At 33.7% G+C, this 24,357-nt stretch overlaps 1 protein-coding gene and 2 long non-coding RNA genes across 4 annotated transcripts; 2 read left to right on the top strand and 1 right to left on the bottom strand.

Moving 5' to 3' along the window:
- Positions 1–1,654: 1,654 nt before the first annotated feature.
- LOC123683915 lies at positions 1,655–8,662 on the top strand. Its single transcript, XR_006748068.1, has 3 exons — positions 1,655–1,906; positions 7,513–7,761; positions 8,459–8,662. It is a non-coding gene; the product is annotated as an uncharacterized LOC123683915 (long non-coding RNA).
- LOC123683906 lies at positions 7,801–14,440 on the bottom strand. 2 transcript variants are annotated; one of them, XR_006748066.1, is made up of 2 exons: positions 9,942–10,054; positions 7,801–8,384 (listed from the first exon to the last, which is right to left on the bottom strand). XR_006748066.1 is itself a non-coding variant. In XM_045622912.1 (2 exons), the coding sequence occupies exons 1-2, from the start codon at positions 14,403–14,405 to the stop codon at positions 8,363–8,365; spliced, it is 918 nt and encodes a 305-aa protein (XP_045478868.1). In that variant the 5' UTR covers positions 14,406–14,440; the 3' UTR covers positions 7,801–8,362. The 2 variants fall into 2 exon arrangements, 1 of the variants encoding a protein (XP_045478868.1); XM_045622912.1 differs by lacking the exon at positions 9,942–10,054 and adding an exon at positions 13,510–14,440.
- On the top strand, positions 14,440–17,746 carry LOC123683916. The gene is made up of 3 exons (XR_006748069.1): positions 14,440–16,973; positions 17,032–17,529; positions 17,611–17,746. It is a non-coding gene; the product is annotated as an uncharacterized LOC123683916 (long non-coding RNA).
- The last annotated feature ends 6,611 nt before the right edge of the window (positions 17,747–24,357 follow it).

The raw sequence follows: 24,357 nt of genomic DNA, 5'->3' as shown, positions 1-24,357 counted from the left end.
AATAGTGAATTGATTAACTGAAGTATGTCATTCATGAATTCTTCTCAAATTTTGTAGCGATTTTGACAAAACATTTTAGCATACCTGACTTACTGAAAGATAAAACTTGTCAAAAAATAATACACAGTGTTGCCATTTTTAATTGTATCATTTGTATTGGAACACCCGTTATTGCATTGTTAGAAGATTCTCAAAGTAACTAGCATATTTCTTTGTTGAAATGACTAATTTCGCAGCAAAACTCTAAACGCAAAGAAACGTGTTCATCACCAATTGACGTCATCTCAAGTTCGTTTCTCATCACGTGATTATAAGTTTTAATTATTTCCGTTATCAAGCTTGTTCCGCATAGTCGATAAAATTTTTAAAATTTTTGTTGTCAAAATGTAAACTGTTAACATTTTTGGGTAAGAACTTTCCCTCTTTCAGCTTGTATAGGTTTATTGTTGGAAGTTGTAAACAACAATTATGTATATTGGCAAGACTAGTCTGAAAAGGTTCTGAACAATTCTATCGCAAAATACATCTTACTATTGTACGATACCCTAAGTAGGTACTAGCAACAGGCAAAATTCACAGTTTTATCGCTTTACAGTCTGCTTGTCGCATGCAATTTACATTTTTGCCGCCTCTTTTGGAGCTCAACATATTTTAACAGACGATTAGGGTAGGCACTAAAAAAGAACTTTCTTTAGAAAAACTGAGCCATTTTATTGATCCTTAGACATGACCCATTTTTAGTTGAATTTTTGCCACCTTTTCTAGGTTGTAAATAATGCTAAAAAATTTCTTAGAAATTTCTTATCGCTGCTAAATGAGCTATTTTGATACATGTATTAGAAACGTATAACCAACTTCCTTTTTTCTCAAAAAATTGAACACTGGATTGAATCATATTTTTAATCCTCCGTGAAATGTTTTCACACAGTTAATTTCCACTGAAAGTTCCACAGTTTACGTTTTGGAATTATTAAAATCCAAAAATTGAATAAAAAAACGCTGCAAAATATTCAAAATGGTTTATTATTTCCTTCTCTCTCGAAGAATATTCTAGAGCTAAGATTTCTCTATTAAAAGCTATAATGAAAAAAAAAATTCAATCTTTTCAAAATCGATCCTGTCAAAGCGAGTAATTACTACATTTACAGGGGGATATCGAAGAATTCACAACTCGGAAACCATTTGAGCTTTAATCTTGCTGTAAAAATATTGCATTCGGTATAATCATAGCATTACCCACTGAATGAATGAAATTTACGACATTTGATTTTTTCGATTCGATTCGGACTGTATTTTTTGGTTTATCATTTCCAGTAACAAACCTTAGGAACCGTTTTAGGGAGACCTATAGTCGCATCAACCGTGTCCAATTTTTTTTTTCTCAATTAGCTATAACCTTTTTTAATTTTGTTCAAGACCTCTTATCCTGAGAGCCATGAATTTTTTCAAACCATAGTCGTAATTCTAAATCGATAATTCCTTGATTCGATGATTTGCGATCCGAGGGTATAACGAAAGTGTTAAATTTGCAATACATTTGAGTGTTATTCAGCACACATCAAAATCAGAATGATTCAAATCATAAACATTTATTTTTAAGTTTTTCGAACGAGATTTCTATCGAAGAAATATAGCAATTTCAATTCGAAATGTTATTACATAATATTATTTTAATTAAGGCCGAAGATTAGTCGGTATCTAGTGAATTTGTGTCTGAAAAAACCTAACCCTAGGTTCATCGTCATGGACGTGAGATAAGTTTATCTTTTTGAATGCACATATTGGTTCAATAATAATTGTCAATTAATAATATCATACAACTTAATGTAAACAAGAATCAGGAATACCGTAGTAATATTTTTGAGTGCTCGTCTTCGAGAGCCGAACACTATCAATTCGTCTGAATGTGAGTATTTTTATGAATTTTGAGCCGGGAATGCTCTCAAAAGATGAGGTTCGGCTAATGACGAATCCGTCTTCAAATTAAATTTTGTACTTCCGGTAGGTCGTATACACTAGAACTCTCAAACGGAAGAACTTTGAAATTTCGTTAATGAGCGAAATACGACTAGGGGTTCCGTAAATATGGCCGTTCGAAATTTTATGTAAAATTTATAGAGCGAATATCAATTTTCTGGAGAAGTAAATTTTATGTAATTTTATAATGTGAGCAAACATGGAAATAATTTGACTAACAAAATTTGAGGTTCACAATTCAATGTTGGAAAACCAATATAATATCTCGAATTTCTTTATGATATGAATTTTTCACAATTTTTTTGAAGGAATAGAAAGTCAAAAGTTCTGGCAGAAAAGTAATTGATCATTTGAATATGTAGAAGGCTTAATATTGGTTTATCGGAATTCTTTTTGCTGTTATGTTTACTCCACTGACGTACATACTCGCTCGTAGTTTAATCATTTACTTCATTTACATTGCACCGATTTGTTATTTCATCTTGAGTACAATGGGAAAAAATTGAACTTTAATTTTGTTAATCGTTCGCAATGAACATGGCTTGTCTCTTCTTGTTCCCATTGCGCCCATAGAGACTACATATAAAATGTCATTTATTATATCATTGTTTTCGGTTTATCTGAAATCAATTCAAACATAGTCATCGGAATATTGGGTAATTTCTTTCGATATTCTGTATATTTGAACGATTTCGGGCTTGAAGTGTATTTACTAAAACGCTATTGAATTACTAATAATATTATAGAAAATCTGATGAACCAACTTTTTTCTTTATGTTATTTCGTCAGATAAAATTTGTGAACAAAAATACGATTTTTCTGAAAATTTCTTTCAATTTCCGTGCCAAGCAATGAAAATTTGGATATTTATAGAAGCATAATATTTGAATCCAATATCAGTTTGACATTTAACCCATAGAATGGAAAATACCACAATTGAAACATAAAATAACCTTGATTACTGCAAATTTTTCCCAAAAGATTCCTAAACAAGTTGCTATTGATTTTTCTAGCATACTAATATGATTCATAGTTTTTAAAAGTTGAAAATTGAATTCGGTGATTACAGGGGAAAACAATATAAAAGATCATTATAAATTAAAAAGGGGTAATGTCATGAATATATCAGATAGCTTGATTCAACTTGAAAACTCCTATTCTTAGTAGGTACGGAGATGTGAAATTTTGAATACCATGTCAATTGTTATAGAATTTTTTCTTTCTTTCGTTTGAACAATAGTCGAAGTGCTGACTGAAAATTTTTTGGGATCAGAAATTCTCTTCTAGGGAGAATCTTTACTAATGGTGCCTTCACAGTATGAGTTCATTTAGCTTTTGTGATATTTATGTGTTTAGAGACCATTGTATCAGCTTGACCAACAGCAGATGTCGAAAATCTGTGTGGTGGATTTAGGAAATCCTCTAGTACAAAGAATATTATTTTGTCTGTTATTTTAAGGATATAGATTTACAGTTGAGGTATTAGGACGTACTTTGCCTGAATTGGCTTGTACACTTCAAGAATTCGTAAAAAAAGTCAGGTAGAAAGTACCAAAATTTGATAAAAACGTAGCTTAGTTCGGATCTGCCAATTTTTTGTTGGTTTCTTATTCTCTACCATCTCGAAACTTTTTAAAAATGTTGCTGAGCGGTTTCAACGCGTAGTTGTTACGATTAAAGTTTTCAAAACCCACAATTTCTAAATTATAGGGCTTTGCGGTAAGGAAAAATATTCATTCGATTTTTTGATATTCAATGGATTCAGTCCTTACTTGATGAAAATTCACATTAATATTATAAGAATAATTACAAAAACGTTTTAATTTCCACAGATTTTCATTAATACCTAAAAGGCTTTATCAAGAATTGGTTACTCTGCAATGTAACAAAGTTTTGATAAAGTCGCTAAGACGGTGAAACAATTAATTAATAAAAATCTGTGGAAACTAAAAAGTGTTTATATTTAATTTTCATCAAATCGATATTTGGATAGTAGGCATTGTTAATTGTTAACATTATATTTTTTTAATCAACTATCGCAAGGCTTGAAGCTCCTTAAACTATATATTAATTTTTTTGGGTTGATCGCACCAAAATATGGAACAAAGACCCAATATTTACGGAACAACCGATCTGACTAGATTGAATTTGTCTATTATGTAAAATATCTATTTGAGTGTTCACGTTAAATTTCAGGAGGATTTTTTAGCAAAATCATAGAATTGTATCTCCAACTTTTTTATAAATTGTTGTGGTGGTGAATTAAAAAGTCAAGTATACACAAAAATCAATTGTATGTTCCTAAAGTAAGTAACGAAATTTTATTAAAAACAATCTTTTTGTCAAACAATTATAGAATTGACTTTAATTTTCGATATTCAATCCTTCATGCATTAATCGACAATGAAGGTTACTTTGATGTATTAACTTCATTAGTTATCACGGGCGTAGCCAGGTTTCAGTTTCGGGGGGGGGTTTTACATATTATAAAAAAAATCTTATGTTTTTCTTTTCAAATATATCAACTTTAAAAGAGCCAACCCATTCAGTCTATTTTCACTAGTTTTATTTTTCAAGTATGTTTTGAGAAAAAAAGCATTTTCAAAATCACTTTTTGAAATTTAGTTTATTTCTTCACATCGATTCCTATAAATATATTTAGGAGAAAAATACCGTCGTAGTATTTATACAACAGAGTACTCAAATTCAAATTTATGAGTAGAAAGTTTATATCCAAAAAACCGGTAAAAAATGATAGTTATCACCTTTTTTGCATTTTTTTTCAATGTTTTATCATTATTATGGTGGCAAACTTCAGATTCGAATTCTGTACCCCAGAAACAGAGATAATAAATCGAAGAAATTAAAACTACCCCATCAACTGAGTTTTAGCAGAGATAGATATAATACGCCAATTTTGAACTATCGTTTGAGCCAGGTTTTTCGGACAAAAAACTTTATGGAAGAAAACGTCAGAAGATTAAATTTTTTTTGTATTTTTTTTTAATGTTCCGTCACAGAATTCTGGTGCTGAACCTCAGATTCGGATTCAGAACCCAAAAAAATAAAAGGTGTTTTTTTTAGAGCTATAGAACTTTAAATTGCAATAAAACAACGATAGATTATTCGATTGATATGAATTTTATTTATCCGCAAGATAATCTTGTGGCATTACATTTTGAATATGATTTTTGCCATATGACCGACAAGGCTGGCTCGGATGTAGTCCAATCTGGACGTCCAATTTTCGATGACTTTTTCCAACATTTGTGGCCGTATATCGGCAATAACACGGCAAATGGTCAAGGGTTTGTGGCTTATCCGCATAGACCAATGAATTTACATAGCCCCACAGAAAGTAGTCTAGCGGTGTTAAATCACAAGGTCTTGGAGGCAATTGGTCCAAAACGTGAAATTAGGCGGTCACCAAACGTGTCTTTCAATAAATCGATTGTGGCACGAGCTGTGTGACATGTTGCGCCGTCTTGTTGGAACCACAGCTCCTGGACATCATGGTTGTTCAATTCAGGAATGAAAAAGTTAGTAATCATGGCTCTATACCGATCACCATTGACTGAAACGTTCTGGCCATCATCGTTTTTGAAGAAGTACGGACCAATGATTCCACCAGCCCATAAAGCGCACCAAACAGTCAGTTTTTCTGGATGTAACGGTGTTTCGACATACACTTGAGGATTAGCTTCACTCCAAATGCGGCAGTTTTGTTTGTTGACGTAGCCATTCAACCAGAAGTGCGCTTCATCGCTAATGGACGTAGTGCGCGATACGTATTCCGCACAGAACCATTATTTTCGAAATAAAATTGCACTATTTTCAAGCGTTGTTCAGGCGTGAGTCTATTCATGATGAATTGCCAAACCGAACTGAGAATAAATCACTTGACAGCTGTTAAATCGGTCGCCATCTTGAACAGTAATGCCAACTTAAAGTTATATACCTCGAAAAAAAACACCCGTTATATACGATCGAAAAAATCAAACTAACCCATAACTTTCCTTTGAAGGACACATGTGAGCACAAATTGACTGGATTACATAGAGGTAATTCAATTCAAATTTCACATTACAAATTAATCAAACTGAGAGTGATAATTTCATTCACTTTTTACAAATTCCATTAAAAAATATTTTCGAGATTTTGAAAAAAAAAGTTTTTTTTTGACATCTTTAACATTTCGGGGGGGGTTTGAACCCCCAAAACCCCCCCCCCCTGGCTAAGCCCGTGTTAGTTTTCGTTTGTGTTTCATGTAGAAATTTCTGAAACTTGTTGGTTATAAGCCAGCAAACTATATGGGGGATGTCCTCTAGTAGGCGAAGTCACAATAATTGGATAATGTGTTGCCACGTAGAAAATGTTAGATCGCAAAAATTCAACGAAATTAGGCAATTATGTTATTCCAGGCCGAATTAACATTGTGTCGATTCAGTTGTCCAGTTATCACTGTTGATCTATCATCCTATTCATCATCAAAGTCGTCAATCCATAAGGCTAAACTTTCATAATAATAATTTATTATTCCCTCAAGATGTAATTGTGTATAGGAAATAAATTACTACTTACAATAGTTCTTCTATAAAACAATAATAAATATATATCAACAAGTTCACATAAATTAGATGTATATCTGTTTCAAATAAAGTATGTGTAGATTCCATCGATTGAAACAAATACCACATAGAAAAATCTAGGCAAATAATAAATAATTCAACTTGAATAAAAGAAAATACTGAAACAAGCTTTCTGATTTTGTTTCTGAAAGAATCTTCAATCAAAGTTTTGTAATATTCCTTAATAGGCAGAAATTTCAAATTTTTTCGTTTTGTGTACCGTGAAACGCAGCTTCCAATCACACCATTGAATCACAGTTCAACTTCAACACCTCTGATCAAGCAGATATTAGCGCCAAAATAAATACAATAAGTATTACATGCCTTTTTTGTTGCACCAGTGCACACAAACTCTTCCGGAAAATATTGAAGGTAACTCATTAGGTCAAAAGGGTGCCAGACGTTAAAGTAGATACATTATCAGCGAATATAATTAATACCTTAGCTCTCCTATATTCAGGAAAATCATTAACGAATAGTAGAAATAACAATGGTCCTAATCTAGAGCTTTGTGGAACTCCATGATCTATATTAAAGTCCTTGAAGAAGAAACCATTAACTTTTGCTCTCATTTGCCTGTTCGCTAAATAGCTCTGCAACTACTTTAAGAAGATACCTGGAAATCCCATCCTGTAAATTTTCGCCCATATAATCTGTGATTCAAGGAATTAAAGGCCCTTAAGTTATCAAAGACACCCAAATTTGAAATGGTCTATAACTGGCGATATCTGAAGGGTCTTCCTTTTTATGTATTGTTGGAACTATAGCTTATTTCTAGAAGCTTTAAAAAAAGCTATAGTTCCAACAATATACTAGTTGTGTGATTGATAAATAATTAGCATGTGATTCAATAATTTTTCTTGTAATTGTTGATATACCTAATACTAACTTAATTTTTTCTTTTCAGAGTGATTCTGTGGAATATTTCTTGAATAATCTGGAACGATTGACAAAACCAGATTATATACCAACACATGCAGACATACTGCACAGCACAGAATACTAATAATAAGAAATGCAATCTCCCTACTAATCTGTGGAAACAAAATAACCGCCATCTTGATTAGGTCCGCACTAGCGACACCAACGGGCAAAGTGAGAAATAGGCTTTCTTCAGGGCGGGAAAATTTGAAATTACCGCAGGAAAGTTTAAAATGTAAGCGGCCTTTAATTCTACTAGTAAAAAGAGCAAAAATTGATTTCACTCTATATTATTTGACTTCTATCTAATATTTCAATGGACACACTACATGGAACAAACAGAAATACAGTACATAATTTATAATATTGTTGGTTGATAATGACTGTACGATTGAATGAAATTAGCAGGTAAAGGTCAAAAATTAATCATGGAAATCCCATTTATTAGTTGCCGACCAGTTTCGTTATACCTTCAGGGCTCTGAAAGGAGGAATACAATATTAAATATAAACTTAAGTCTATGAAAGTGTAAAAAAATTATCTATTTTGATGTTCTCTGGTTTCAAAGCAATTGCAACCCCTTCGTATTTTGAAAAATGACGAGCTTTTTGTTAGAGGTCTGCGATATATGGGATTTTAAAGTATGTTGGCTTCACGTCGGCAACTAATAAATGGGTTTTCCATGATTAATTATTGACCTTTACCGGTCAAATTCATTCAATCATTTATAATTCTGTTAAAAATTGATGATATAGTAATCAAACAGCCATTTTAGGATGTACATAACCAATGGAGTCGTCCATCGAAGATTTAAGGCACTCATTTCAATCCTTAGACTAGACCAAAAGTTGTGCAGACCTGTAAACAGATATTAGAATGTCAACGAATTTATTCAACAATTTTATGATCAATAATAAGTTTTTTTTTTATAGGTGAAAAATCTTGCATCAACTGCACAAAACAAACACAATAAAGCTTTGTACAGCTGCCTGAGAGGATCCTTCCTCACAGGAGACACTGCAAGGGTCCGCACTTAAACAGTAGTGTCAGATTCTTACTGACTAAAAAACACCATCGGTAAAAAAACAAATCTCTAATAAATATATCACAAATAATAATTTTGTAATTGAAATTGAATTGAAATCATGGGCGCCCGCAGGGGGGGGCCAGGGGGGGCCATGGCCCCCCCTGAGATTTTGGATGCCTCATTTTTCAGCACAACACCCTCAATATTACTTTCTCAATCCAAAGGTCAAGGAAAAAAGGAAAGTAATAGATTCACAACTATTTTCCGGTTTTCAATGGAATTACATACTATACATATAATCCATAATCGGCAGAGGTATTTTTTGAATTAAAAACTTTTTTAGGCGCGTTGAGCACTTCTTGGGTGAAGAAAAATCATGGAACCGAAAGCACTCCATGCGTGTCAATTTGTTTATAAATTCATCTTATACACTGCGTCCGTAACCGTTAAGTATGGAACAAAATTCATTTTCAGCTAAACAGACCATTTTAAGAAATAATCCTGAAACATGTCGATTCTTTATTTTAATTTACCGTATTTTAAAATAATAATCTAATATACAGGGTGAATTACTTTCGAGTAATGACGTCAGCGTCATTTTTTTTTAATGGAATACCCCCATTTTGACTGAATTTTCCGATTACTCTGGCTGAGCAGATTCCAAAAATGTATCACATGTTGATTCCAATTGGTACAGGGTGGACGAAAATACAATAGTTTTGTGTTTGCTCATAAAGTGACGCGTAACATTCTTTATTGGTTAAATTAACAATATTATCAAAAATACGGCAATTGGTTTGAATATAACACCCTGTAGTTTGTTACATTTTTAGATTGATAAAAATGTATAAAAATAAGAAATAATTTCTTTCATATTCTGTCTGCTAGACTAAAAGTACCAAACATGTTTGGAAACAGCTCATTTTTATTAATCTAAAAATGTAACAAACTACAGGGTGTTACATTCAAACCAATTAGCGCTAGACAATAAGTATTTTTGATAATATTATTAATTTAACTAATAAAGAATATTATGCGTTATTTTATGAGCACACACGAAACTATTGTATTTTTGTCCACCCTGTACCACTTTTAGTGATCTTTTGAAATTCAGAGTAGACGCTGGTGATAAATATAAATACAGAAATAGAAAGAAACGGAATACTGATGTCGCCTACGACAATCATGGATGCCTTATTGTTTTTCAATTATTTTCATTTTGCCCCCCCTGAGAAAAATTTCTGCGGGCGCCCATGATTGAAATGTTGAGTTTTTTTAAATACCAAATTATGTTTGGTTTTTCAAACTAAAAACAAATAACATAATATAAGATCAAAAGATTTAAAAATTTTTTTTATTGAACAAATTGATTTTTTTTCAATACTCACAAAGATAAATAATAAAAATGTTGGTTTTTCAAACAAAAAATAAATTAACATAATATCTAATATCAGTCTTAATGGATAAAATTTTTTTTTTCAACGAATGTTGAATATTTTTCAATACTATCAGGTGTGTGAATAAGTCTTTCCCGTTTTTTGTAAGAGATGGCGCCACCAATACTGTGCGAGTATTTAATGGTTACATATGTCATAATCAAAGCTTATTCATCTGTCAACAATTCCACACTAACACATTAGTTGAAATTTTTTCGCATCATAAATTTTTGAAATCGTGAAAATGTCGAAATTTGAGCCGAGTCGACGTCATTTGCGGGAAGTTTCACTTTATTGGTTCAATTTGAAGAAATCTGCTGCCGAGGCGCATCGGTTGCTTCAGGAAGCTTATGGAGAAGGTTGTGTCGATGATTCAAGTGTTCGCGGATGGTTTCGACGCTTCAAAAGTGGCGATTTCGACGTGGAAGACAAGGAGCGTTCCGGGCGGCCGCAAATCTTTGAAGATCAAGAATTGGCGACTTTGCTTGATGAAGATTCGTGTCAAACGCAAGAAGAACTTGCTGAAGCATTGGGAGTTGACCGAACAACCATTTCCAAGCGTTTGAAAGCCATGGGAATGATCCAAAAGCAAAGAAATTGGGTGCCGTACGAACTGAAGCTGAGAGACGTCGAACGGCGTTTTTTCACTTGCGAACAGCTGCTTCAGCGACATAAAAGAAAGGGTTTTCTGCATCGTATCGTGACTGGCGATGAAAAGTGGATCCGTTACGATAATCAGAAGCGAAGAAAATCATGGGGACTACCCGGCCATGCATCATCATCGACGGCCAAGCCAAATATTCATGGCGCCAAGCTCATGCTCTGTATATGGTGGGACCAGCTAGGTGTGGTTTACTATGAGCTTCTGAAACCGAATGAAAGGATCACAGGCGAGGTCTATCGACGACAATTGATGCGTTTGAGCCGCGCACTGCGAGAAAAACGGCCACAATACTCCGACAGGCACGACAAAGTTATTTTGCAACATGACAATGCTCGCCCACATGTTGCACAGCCGGTGAAAACATACTTAGAAACGCTCAAATGGGAAGTCCTACCCCACCCGCCGTATAGTCCAGACATTGCTCCGTCTGATTACCATCTCTTCAGATCGATGACGCATGGCCTGCCTGACCAGCACTTCCATTCCTACGAGGAAGCCAAAAAATGGGTGGCTGACTGGATAGAGGCCAAACCGGTCGAATTTTTTCGCAACGGGATTCGTATGTTGCCAGAAAGATGGGGAAAAGTTGTAGCTAGCGATGGCCAATACTTTCAATAATTCATTTGTAACCATTTTTTCACAATAAAGGCTCAAAATTTGAAAAAAAACGGGAAAGACTTATTCACACACCTTATACTATCCGAAAATGTTTGGTTATAAAACGTTAACGTAAAATCATCTAAAAATATTGGAACAAGATAAATTTTTTTTTAACGAATGTTGATAATTTTTTTAATATTTGAATAAAAAATGATGTATTTTTTCAAACAAAAAACAAATTAACTTAATATCAGAGAAAATGGTTTTAAAAATTTTTTTTTCATCAAATGTTGAGTTCTTTGAATACTCGCAAAGAAAAATGATGTTCGATTTTTCAAACAAAAAATAAATTAACGTAATATCTAATATCAGTCTTGAAAATATTTTAATTATTTTTCAAAAGAATGTTGAGGTTTTTTTAATAGTAGAATAGGAAATTGTTTGATTATCGAACTGAAAACGAATTAATTAAAAATTATCTAAAAATAGAGTAACAAGTTTAAATTTTTTTTTTCAACGAATGTTGAGGTTTTTTAAATATTTGGATAGAAAAATAATTCGTTTTTTCAAATTCAAAACATAATAACGTAATAATATATATAAATAAAAGACTCATTATAACAATATCACAAATGAAAAAATTAAACGAATCAGTCAAAAAAATTTTTTTTCAACAAATGTTGAGGTTTTTGTTTTTTATATTCGAATCCAAAAATACTGCTTGTTTTTTTAAATTACTGGCAGTTCCTGTTTTTAACTGGTTTTTTTCCTTCAAATATTCATAAATAATTAACCGTGCAGTCATATTGAGAATTTTTTCTGTTATGTTATGTTCCCCACAAAATGAAAAATTAACGAGTTCTTTTTTGAAGGAATTTCGAAATTTATAAGGTGTGTGAATAAGTCTTTCCCGTTTTTTGTAAGAGATGGCGCCACCAATACTGTGCGAGTATTTAATGGTTACATATGTCATAATCAAAGCTTATTCATCTGTCAACAATTCCACACTAACACATTAGTTGAAATTTTTTCGCATCATAAATTTTTGAAATCGTGAAAATGTCGAAATTTGAGCCGAGTCGACGTAATTTGCGGGAAGTTTCACTTTATTGGTTCAATTTGAAGAAATCTGCTGCCGAGGCGCATCGGTTGCTTCAGGAAGCTTATGGAGAAGGTTGTGTCGATGATTCAAGTGTTCGCGGATGGTTTCGACGCTTCAAAAGTGGCGATTTCGACGTGGAAGACAAGGAGCGTTCCGGGCGGCCGCAAATCTTTGAAGATCAAGAATTGGCGACTTTGCTTGATGAAGATTCGTGTCAAACGCAAGAAGAACTTGCTGAAGCATTGGGAGTTGACCGAACAACCATTTCCAAGCGTTTGAAAGCCATGGGAATGATCCAAAAGCAAGGAAATTGGGTGCCGTACGAACTGAAGCTGAGAGACGTCGAACGGCGTTTTTTCACTTGCGAACAGCTGCTTCAGCGACATAAAAGAAAGGGTTTTCTGCATCGTATCGTGACTGGCGATGAAAAGTGGATCCGTTACGATAATCCGAAGCGAAGAAAATCATGGGGACTACCCGGCCATGCATCATCATCGACGGCCAAGCCAAATATTCATGGCGCCAAGCTCATGCTCTGTATATGGTGGGACCAGCTAGGTGTGGTTTACTATGAGCTTCTGAAACCGAATGAAATGATCACAGGCGAGGTCTATCGACGACAATTGATGCGTTTGAGCCGCGCACTGCGAGAAAAACGGCCACAATACTCCGACAGGCACGACAAAGTTATTTTGCAACATGACAATGCTCGCCCACATGTTGCACAGCCGGTGAAAACATACTTAGAAACGCTCAATTGGGAAGTCCTACCCCACCCGCCGTATAGTCCAGACATTGCTCCGTCTGATTACCATCTCTTCAGATCGATGACGCATGGCCTGGCTGACCAGCACTTCCATTCCTACGAGGAAGCCAAAAAATGGGTGGATGACTGGATAGAGGCCAAACCGGTCGAATTTTTTCGCAACGGGATTCGTATGTTGCCAGAAAGATGGGGAAAAGTTGTAGCTAGCGACGGCCAATACTTTCAATAATTCATTTGTAACCATTTTTTCACAATAAAGGCTCAAAATTTGAAAAAAAGCGGGAAAGACTTATTCACACACCTTATATCTACGAGGTTAACATTGTGGGCATTTGCGTGGAGGTATTTATAACATTTTTCATGTATTAAATCTATAAATTGAACTAACCTTTCACTCGGATAATTCAATCTTGTTCTCTCATCGTTCTCTTTAAACGTAACGAATAGATGCTGATTTAAAATCACATCATTCGAGAATAAGTTATTTCGACACTGAACACAGTCCAGTACATCAACTTTGCTCAAAATATACCCTGCTACATAAGCAGTAGCATAATTTTGCTCCAAAAAAATTTCATCCGTACTATCAGGAGTGTCAACAATTGTATTACTACAAGATGTTTCAGGAGTTTGGTCAATGGTGTCTGAATACTTTTCAATAAATTTACCAAAATTCCCTAAAAATTCATAGAAATCATCCTCACAATTTCTTGATTTGCTGAGCGGAGAACTTAAATTATTAATAATTAAAGTTTTCATAGCTGCAACAAATTGTTGGCATGTGGGATTCGTATTGCAGACACCATGCTGCCTTATCTGGCCAAAAAAGTTTTCTAAAGGATCTTGATTCAAGTTCCTTAAATTCAAAAATGTTATCCCCTGCAATTGTAACTTTTTCCAAAGTAAAATGATTGCTCTAATACTTGTTAGCCACCCATCAACGAATTTAAAATTATTTCTCAACTTTCCCTGCTTATCAAAAATTTTCCATCTATTAATTTTAGACAACATGTCATACCAAAACTCTAAATGAGGAGAATTACCCGATAGTGCAGATCGAAATTTTCTTCCTTCGTGATTACGCACTTGTGAACTGTTCAGTGAGTCAAATAAATTATCCATCAGATGACAGAATTCCGCAGTATGTAAAGAATCTGATTTCAAATGTCCAGAAGAATGAAATGTTTCAATGGCTGCTGCCATTGTTTGACTCAGCTGTCGAGCTGCTACTTTAACTTTCATTTTCATGTAAGAATCTTTGAAATTGAAATAAGACTCTTTCATTCTAAACAGACATCTATAAGTACGTCTAGAATTATCGAATTGGAAAGCTTGCAAAATATGTTCCATGCTTGCAAACTTTCCTTTTTCAAATTCTATCCTACAATCAATTATTGCATTTCTTGTATTTTTTAAAAGATGTGGTACGTCGAATATTGTTACCACTAATTCTCCATCAACTATAAATTGATATGGACTTGGGTTTTTGTCTGGATACTCTCTAGTGAGAGCAGCAATAGCCGCCCTATTAGAGCTACCCTGGTCACAAACTGTGGCACAAACCTTCATCCCTACCAATCGTAGCTCTCTGATAACTTGAATAATCATTTCTTTCAAATTATCAGTTTTTATGGAGTCTTTAGTGAAAAAATATGCGACAGGCATCTTGTAACATTTACTGATGCTCCGTATCATGAAAATGAGAGCATGATTTGCAGGGTTGGATGTTCTACCCTTTGTGCCCAAATCCTCGAAGCCAGATATTCTTTGCTTGTGGCTTTCATAGTAGAGACCACTACTCAAAGACATCTCATCAAAAATTAAGGCACAATAACGATCAATCTCGTCCATGTTTTCAACGTGAATTTTCAAGTGTTCCAAAACAGGTTTAAGAAGTCCACATTCGAAAGGTATTGAAGCCAAAATTAATTGAAGTGATCTAGGTGATGGTAACTGAAAAATATTTCGAAGATAGTTATAAAGTTTTGGACTCCTTTTAAACAAAGATAACGCAAAAGCTTTATCTTCTGTAGACCACCGGCGAGCTGTTGGAGGCTTGTTGGCATTTCTTAATTGTGAATTTATGAACTGCGTGGTGACTTTATTCAAATTGTCTTCAATAAATTGAAATTTACCAACTTTGTACAATTCTTTCAGTGTTGGAAACTGAATACGCTCATTATTTAATAAATTTTTGAGTTTCGATAATCTGGAAGACACAGTTCTATGAATTTTGTACATGGACTCCTGCTCAAAGGATAAATCTGATTTATGAAGCCCAACTTTCCGTAAAAATCCTGTTTGTCTGTCTGTCTAAAATGAGTACATATCTAATGAATTTTTTTGAGCTGTTTCAGAACTAGAAAATTCACTTGTACATGATACGGGGCTACTTACTGGAGTTGATGGATTAGATATTGAGGGAATAGGATTGAGAGGATCAGATGTTGAGGGAATAGGAGTGCGAGGATTATATGCTGAGGGAATACGAGTGGGAGGATTAGATGGTGAGGGCATAGAAGAGCAAGAATTAGATGTTGAGGTCATAAGAGTGCTTGGAGTGATTAGTACATCACTAATAATATTGATGCTGGCTTTGGAGGATAACCTATCATTTTCAGACTTACGTGTGTAATTATGTTCATTAAGAACATGATATTTTGGTGGAAATCTTGGAACAGCATCAACACGAAGACGGGAAACAATGTTAGGGTTAGGGCAATTAAAATCAGATGGTAAAAAATGATCCTCACATATTCGAAAATATGAACATTTCACGCTCGGTTCTATTCCGCAAACTTTTTGCCATGACAATAACCTTGATGGATTGGTAGGAAAACAGAAAAAGCGCTTGTTTTGCTGATGGTTTAGGGTTTTAGACCTATAAGAATTTTTACAAGATGGAAATTTACAATAGAATACATTTTTATAAAGGGAAAGTTTCACTGGTTTTGGTGGTATTTTCAGGAATGGGTAATTGGGATGAGATATCCTTAACAAGAAAAACAATAATTGCGAAGAACGATGAGAAACTATAGTGAATTACCTAGTAAATTATTTTCATTATACACTGCAACAAAACATTTTAACCGCTAAAACCGCGAAGGCGCCAAACTGCAACTGTCGAATGTCAATTTGGATTTTGGAACATTATCCTTCTTGTCATGAGCGACAGAGATAACCATACATCTTCTATCTCTTTCATTCTCTGTTAGGTAGGCGCATAGAATATTTGTTTCCAATTTAGTACTACGAGTTTCACCCCCCTGCTTCGGCCGAAGCGAAGCCGAATAATTGAAAAGTAGACCGAAGCGGCCGGATACCGAAGCCGAATCGATGCTTCGGCGCATCCCTAATTGAAAGGTAATAGCACAGACTAACCAGACAATTCTCTCTGCCGTTTTTAGGCACGGCGTTTCGTTGACCTTGAGTTTCACTATGAACTACTGTAGTAAAAAATGACAAAGATAACCGAACTTCCCACTCTTTCTAAAAGGTTCAAAACGCAAGTGATTTGTCAGATTAACCAATTCAAATTTTTGAATTCACCCGACTGCTTGTATTCAACTCCTATTCTCTTTGAATATTGAATACCAAGCAAAATTTATCGAAGTATTCAAAATTCCTGTTTTTTCAAAAACATTAAATATATTTCTTTGAATTAAAACAACAAAGGAACTAAATATTTTATTATTTATAATATATTTGGAATTAGTAAAATATGTATGTATGAAGTGAACAGAAGATAAAATGGGAACCGAAGGAAAACGAGTTGCACATATAGAAACTCAAACAACTAAAGAATTATCTCACCAAACACCAAGAAAAAGAAAGTTGAGGCATCTAATTGAGGTAATGTATAGTTAAATTTGGAGAATATATAGTCAATAGAAAAAACCTTATTTTTCAGTCAAAGGAAAATGAAATTGAAAGAATGATATTAAAGACATTCAACTTCAAACAGTCTATTCAGGAAATAGACCCCTGCAAGACACAACTATCTAAAGACAAATTCGAAAAGGCTTGTGATATTCATCTGCCAAATATTATAGTTTTGGAAATATAGCCAAAATAATCAGTGATCTCAATGATAAAAATCTAAACGGAAGAAGATATACCAAGGAATTTAAACAGCATGCCCTTTCACTATATTATTCCGGGCCTAAAATTTATAAAAGAATGGTTGCCATATATAATTTTCCATCAGTATCTACATTGAGAAGAATGACAGAGAATATTGAGAAAAGAACTGGTTTAAATGATTTTATATTCAGAAGTCTCAAATGGCGACTAGAAGGTAAAAGCAAAGAAGACAGGATGTGTGCTTTGTCAATGGATGAAGTATCGATCAAAGCAAATTTGCAATATGATAAGAAAAATGATGAAATTGTGGGTTTCCATGATATTGGTTAGCATTAAGAGCTGAATTTTTTCATTTGCTGAATACTTGATATATAGAACAAGTTTTTACAAAACCTTTTTATTTCAGGCAAAGAAAAAAATATATCCCAGCAAAAAATGCTTTAGTATTGATGGTAAGAGGAATAAACAATAATTGGAAGCAGCCATTAGGATATAATTTTTTGAATACATCCTGTAGTCCAACAGACCTGAGTGGAATTATTGGAGATTGCATCGACAAAATGGTTGAAATAGTACTTAATGCAAGAGTCCTAGTGTCTGATTTGGGGTCTAACTTTGTTGCATTTTCCAAAAATTTAGGTGTAACTAATAAATGCACTAAATTTGATATGAATGGAAAGGAATTGCTATATTTATTTGACGTCCCACATTTAATGAAGTGCATGAGGAATATAGGTATTATTGAAATATGAAGTGGAATTTGAAGGAAAGATAGCAAGATGGAAACACATCGAAGAATTATATGAATTAGAAAAAGAAAAGGACTTGAAAATGGTAACTAAATTAAGTGATGCTCATGTACCTACTTATTTGAATAAACTCATTCCTACAGAAGCATTCAATTGTATTATTCCAATGTTTAGGTATGTATAAATTTCATGTTCTTCATACAAAACACAGGGCCCCCGCAACCGCGCGTTCAACGCGTGCACCGCACGCGGGCGCCACTCTAAGGGGGCGCCAAAATCCCTTATAGACCGCATGAAAAACCCAAAGACCAAAGGTTTTTGAAAAAGTTTTTTTTTTATTTTTTCAACAATTTTCAACGTGCAAAGACATCTTTTACACATCCAAACAAGTTCCCGAACCCGAACGTCGCAATCCCCATAAAATAACCTCGGCCACAGATTGCAAATATACGATTCTTTTCGAGTAAACAAATCATAAACAATCATCCCTTTGTCGGTACGGGATTTTTTTATGGACCACCTGCACCGGACGGCGGGCACCATTTCTTCGATCATCACTAAAACGCATATAGTACACATAAACAATCATAAATACCGAGGCAATAGCTTTTAGCCATGGGAATTACTAAAACTTTCGCCACCATCTTTAGGAAAAATACTACAGGTTACAGAGAATTTCTGAAACTACCAAAATCTGCTTGCTATGCTATAACAGCAGAAACCTATCCAAAGAATAGTTATTTTGTTTCGAAACGTTTAGGGGTTGAGGTCAAGACGCAAAAAATTAAAATACTCAGATAATTAAAAAGATTTGTATTTTGTGTAATTGTGGTTTTTTTAACTGTTTCTTGTTATGATTGAATTAAATTTTATGAAATGGTAAGTACCTATCCACATACAGTATTAGCATTTCTATTGGTCTATAAAATTCGATATTTTTTTTTCTGTTTAAAATGGTGCACATCCTAAATTATCCCATACCTATATACTATAATATTATTTTTATTTGCTTCAAATAGGGAAGTATTGTTTGTAATCGTGAAAAAATTGAATCGACTTTGATATTTTGAATTTGTTACCTGGGGCCACCATCATATTATACTTAATTTTTTTTTAATATGCACCCTGCATCTGTATTATTTATTTGATGTTCGTAGCCGTTTGACATTCTAAAAAAATTATATTTCACCTTTGCCAAAAATTAATTATTATAACAGGAACAGGGTATGTGCTTCAGATCGGTCTTAACTTATTATTATTATTAATATTAACTCCGTTTAGGTTTAAAGGCTCGGATTTAAGGTTTAAATTCATAAAAATGAAAACATACAGGTTATTCTCAAAGGGATGGCGCAAAGTAAATCATGGGTGAATGTCCTTACCAATTTTGGATCAAGTTTTTCTTAAATTCTAGGAGCCATACAAGAGAAAACGACCTTCTGATGCAAAATTTCGAGAGCAAAAAAAAGCTAGACTTCAACAAAGGGAGAAGATGGCTGGGAGTATGGAATAATATTTAATAATTATTAATATTAATATTTTAATATAATATTATGAATAAATTAAAGAAGAATAAAGCTCAGGTTTTGAAAACTCTGCAGTTTCATTACAAAATTAAAATAAAATGCGGTTTTGATCGAATGCTTGAATAAAATAATGAAACATTTAAAAAATGTAATATGCAACAACTGACAGCATAAAGTTCTTAAGGCATTCAATAAAGGTTGCTGATAGTTTTTTTAACCCTTCTACAAATAAATTCCTAACAAAAACTGAAACATTTTTTGCCGATTATCCTGAGACGTTTTTCTCCACTTTACCCCCTTAAGGGGCGCCAAAATATTTTCGGCACGCGGGCGTTGATGACCCTTGCGGGGGCCCTGACAAAACAATAAAAACGACCTTGACCTGGGTAGACAAACTATTTTTGCAGATCTTTGAATGGCACATTAGAAACTCAACACTTCTTTAAAATAATGGATAAATCGTGTCAATTGTTATGTTCAATGTTTAATTATAAAAACTAATGAAAAAAGAAAAAATATAATTCAATGAACATCACCAAAAATAAAAAAAATATTAGGCCAAATCAATCTTATCTGCAAGATTTATAATTCCACTCTTTTATTAAATTTCTGTTGTTCCTGGTATTATCTACTGTGACGGAATTATATTGTTGTATAATATCATAACATAGGCTAGTTTCGGCCCTAACAAAGCACAAATAAATTTGCGACGTAACTAATTATTCTTATCTATATCAGTTCTTCTTAGCAGTGTTTGATCTCATTTATTTCAAAACAATGAAAATGAACCACGAAATGCTCATTCTCATCTTTAAAAATTTGTAAGTGAAATTTGGAATAACAGTTGAAGAAATGAATGAAGATCAAAGAAATTTAAAAAAAGGAAATTAAGGCATTGACCCAAAAAATGATTTGAATCGAAAAAAAGAAATGTAACGGGAAAATATCAAACAATTAAGGGCAAATTAGAATTGAATATTCCATACTTCAAGCGCTTAGAATGAATGAGTTTGGAATTAATCAAAAATAAGAAGAAATTAGATTAGATTCAAAGAGAGCTTATTCGTCCCTTTTCACTCATAACCAAAAAATATTGAACATTTTAATATGTAATAACATAATGGAACAGTGGAAGTGCTTGTCCTAATTCAAACAAGAGTTGTTAGGGAAATCTCAACAGAATATGAGTCATAAAACATATAAATGCAATGAAAATCATATTTGTTTTTCTAGAGTAGAAGAGGTTGAAGCAGAAGTAAAATAGGATTGCCTTTCAGTGCAATAATTCATGACTGAAAAAGTACTGCTACAATATATTCAAAAATTCTGATCAAGTTCTAACAAGAAGGAAACTGTATTATAGTTCAAATATTTAAGTAGATCATATGACTTAACAGCTTACACATCTAGAATATGGTCACATCCTTTGCAGATTAAATAATTGATGATCTCAAGAATAATGATTCACTGAGATGAATGACTTTTATCAATATAACCTACACTACATGAATGGCAGGTACTTACAATTTGGAACTCTCTTCTTCGATCAAAAGCTCTTCGTATACCACTTGTCAGACCACAATTTTGCTATAGACGGAGTGTAAGTTAGAAAAAGTTTTGCATCTAAATGCAATACTTTGTTGAATAGAAGTAACTCTTTTCCAGCACTAGAGTTCGTAGGGTCACCCCAAGGAATGTCTAATTTAGCCCTGGCATCCACTAAACTTTGCATCCCTCGGACAACATTTTCGTATATGACCTGTTGGAACTCCTTGAGATATTCATGGTCGAACTTCATCCCATGAATAATCCTCATTTGTTTGAGAAATGTGGATTTTCCACTCTCTCCAGCTTCTAGCAAAAGGAGCTTCACCTATCTCTTAAGTGTTTGCTTGTCTTTTTCCAACATTTTATCTATTTCTTGACTTTCATGCCGCTGTTCAATTTCTTCTGGGCTGAATTTGAAGCGTAAACAGCACGAACACAGTGAAGTGGACATTATCAAAACATGCACTAAGGGCCGATGATCAACATCACTAGTCAATAGGGATGCGAATACCGGTTACTTACCAGTCGCGTTACTTTCGCGACCGCTCCAGAAAAATACCGCTCCAAAATACCGCGATTTTGTAACTGTGGTTACAGGAAACGAAACCGTAGACGATTACGAGTTGCGACTAGGTAGAGGACCAACTCCAGCGGCGGAGGAACGAAGGTCGGCACCTTCGTTCCTCGCTTAGTAGCGAGACGGTCGGTAGTTAGGAATTTGGAATTTCCAACTTGGGACTGTTAGGTGAATCTTCGGACCGATTTCATTGTTGATTGAGGTTGTACGTGATTCTATGCTATTGTGTAGGTTCCTCCAGAGAAAGTATTATGTTTTATGATCTTGTTATTACAAGATCATAAAACAAAATACTTCTTTGGTGACTGTCGGCTGAGAATAACTACAACTTAACAAAGGTTGATAGGATCTACAAACGACAACTCAATAAAAAATACGACACCTCATGAAAAATACGACACCTCATTGAAAATAGGTGGTGTAAATTTAAGTTGGAATTATACCATTATCGGGTATACCTACTATTACTCGGAAAAAAAAATTATGTAACTGGAATTTAATTGACAAAATGAAGTGGCTGAATGTTTTAGATTTATAGATATTCATTTCACATTACAGAATCGTTTTTTATTTTGATAAGCTTTATTTTACAAAGAATTTTTACGTACCTTTGCAATTTGCATTTCCTATCAATTCAATTATTTCGATTCATATATGTATATGTTCAATAGTTGAAAGCAATCTCGGACTGACCCAATTTTGTCTTCACTTAAATATTTGCTGCAACAATTTTTATCGAAGAAATAATTACAAAAGTATAAAAAAATAGCCAATAGTCCATCAGACAACAATAGCATTATTTACAAGTTAGTTATATACACAGAAATGAAAATTTAAATGATAAGATTAAACTCGTATAATGATCGAGGAATTAAGACGTAAATAAGTTCCATTAGGATTCTTCCTAAATTCCTGAAATTCATATTTTCAATAAAATAAAGTTCTCATTACTCTGATACTTGCGCAAAGAAATATTGCAGTAGGTATGTACTGAAAACACAATGACAGAAACGATTTTACGACGTTATAGATAAAATTCGATCCATTCTTTCACAATACTGAATGCTAAACTTGTAACAGAATGCTATGTTTCTCACTTCTCAAATGAAATGTCTCCTTTATTTCAGTAGATATAAAATACCTATAACATTTGGGACCGTAATAAAATAAACTCCTCTGTGTTTTTTGTTTGTTAAACCTTGGGACTACAATGTTTCTATTCTGATCCTGTCTTGTTAAGAAAATATGCTGGGCAATATTTTTTCTATTTTAATTTGATACAATAGGATCTCATAGGTGTAAAGTTATTCAATTTTTAGTTCTTCAGTAACTTTAAACAACAAATCAGATGAATACATTCTACTCACTCTCCCAATAATTATAAGAATTGTTGATAATTTTTCATGACAGCGTGTTGTCATCAAAACTGCACCGAAGGTGGAGGGCTCTTTCTCCAAAAATGAAAATGACCGAATGCAGTTTTTCAAAAAAAACACGCTGGAATGCGAAATTATCCGGTCATTTTGATGCACGAGTGTAATTCGGGGGAATATTTCCCGAATAAACTGTTACATTACCTGTCAAACTGATTTAGAATGGAATTGCCATAGATTCGAACTGTTTAAGATGCATAGAAACTATGCATCTATGAACAGAACAATTATCGCAGTGCAGTTTCGCTTCCTACAATGCAATTATCGTAAGTAATTGCACAAGTGCATCAAAATTACCGATAATTTTGCATGACAGCGTGTTGTCATAAAAACTGCATGAGTTCATTTTCATTTTTGGAGAAAGAGCCCGACACCGAAGGTGGAGGGCTCTTTCTCCAAAAATGAAAATGACCGAATGCAGTTTTTCAAAGAAAACACGCTGGAATGCGAAATTATCCGGTAATTTTGATGCACGAGTGTAATTCGGGGGAATATTTTCCGAATAAACTGTTACTTTACCTGTCAAACTGATTTAGAATGGAATTGCCACAGATTCGAACTGTGTAAGATGCATAGAAACTATGCATCTATGAACAGAACAATTATCGCAGTGCAGTTTCGCTTCCTACAATGCAATTATCGCTGTAATTTTCGATAATTGTTCTCCAGATACATAGAATTTTTGACAGGAGGGAAATATTCGCTGTAATTTTCGATAATTGTTCTCCATATACATAGAATTTTTGACAGGAGGGAAATATTCGCTGTAATTTTCGATAATTGTTTTCCATATACATAGAATTCTTGACAGGAGTGAAATATTCAATGAAATTTAATTTTATGGAGACCTAAACCCAACCGTTCTATAGCAAAGTTGCCATGCAACGCTATAGAAATATGTGAAGGGTGTATATGCCAGGGCCAAGTGAGTTTCCATGCTGCTGATTCCATCAGTTGTTGAAAACAATATTTTTCTGTAGGGTACCTAGGAAATGAAATAATTTAAAGACCTCAACCCAACATTGCCTGTTATGATAAGCGTAAATAACTTGCGATGATACTACTGATTTGTTCTAATATTTGTCTTTTATTATATTCAATGATAACTGTTTCAGAGATCATACAAAATTATATGACTTCGAATTTGAAACCGGGCGCAAATATTCTTGACTTCGTACATTTTGCTCTATCATTTCTTTACAATGTCTGTAATTTTCGAATTTTGAATCGAATTTGATCAAAATAACTGTTACCTATATCTATAAACAAAGCAGGTGAAAATTTCTTGTGAAGTGGAAACTTTTTCTTCTCGTATGATTC

The sequence above is a fragment of the Harmonia axyridis genome, chromosome 7 (genome assembly GCF_914767665.1).
Source record: "Harmonia axyridis chromosome 7, icHarAxyr1.1, whole genome shotgun sequence".
Lineage (NCBI taxonomy): Eukaryota > Metazoa > Arthropoda > Insecta > Coleoptera > Coccinellidae > Harmonia > Harmonia axyridis.
The sequence above is the reverse complement of the archived record's forward strand: the minus strand, read 5'-3'. Positions and strand labels throughout refer to the sequence as shown.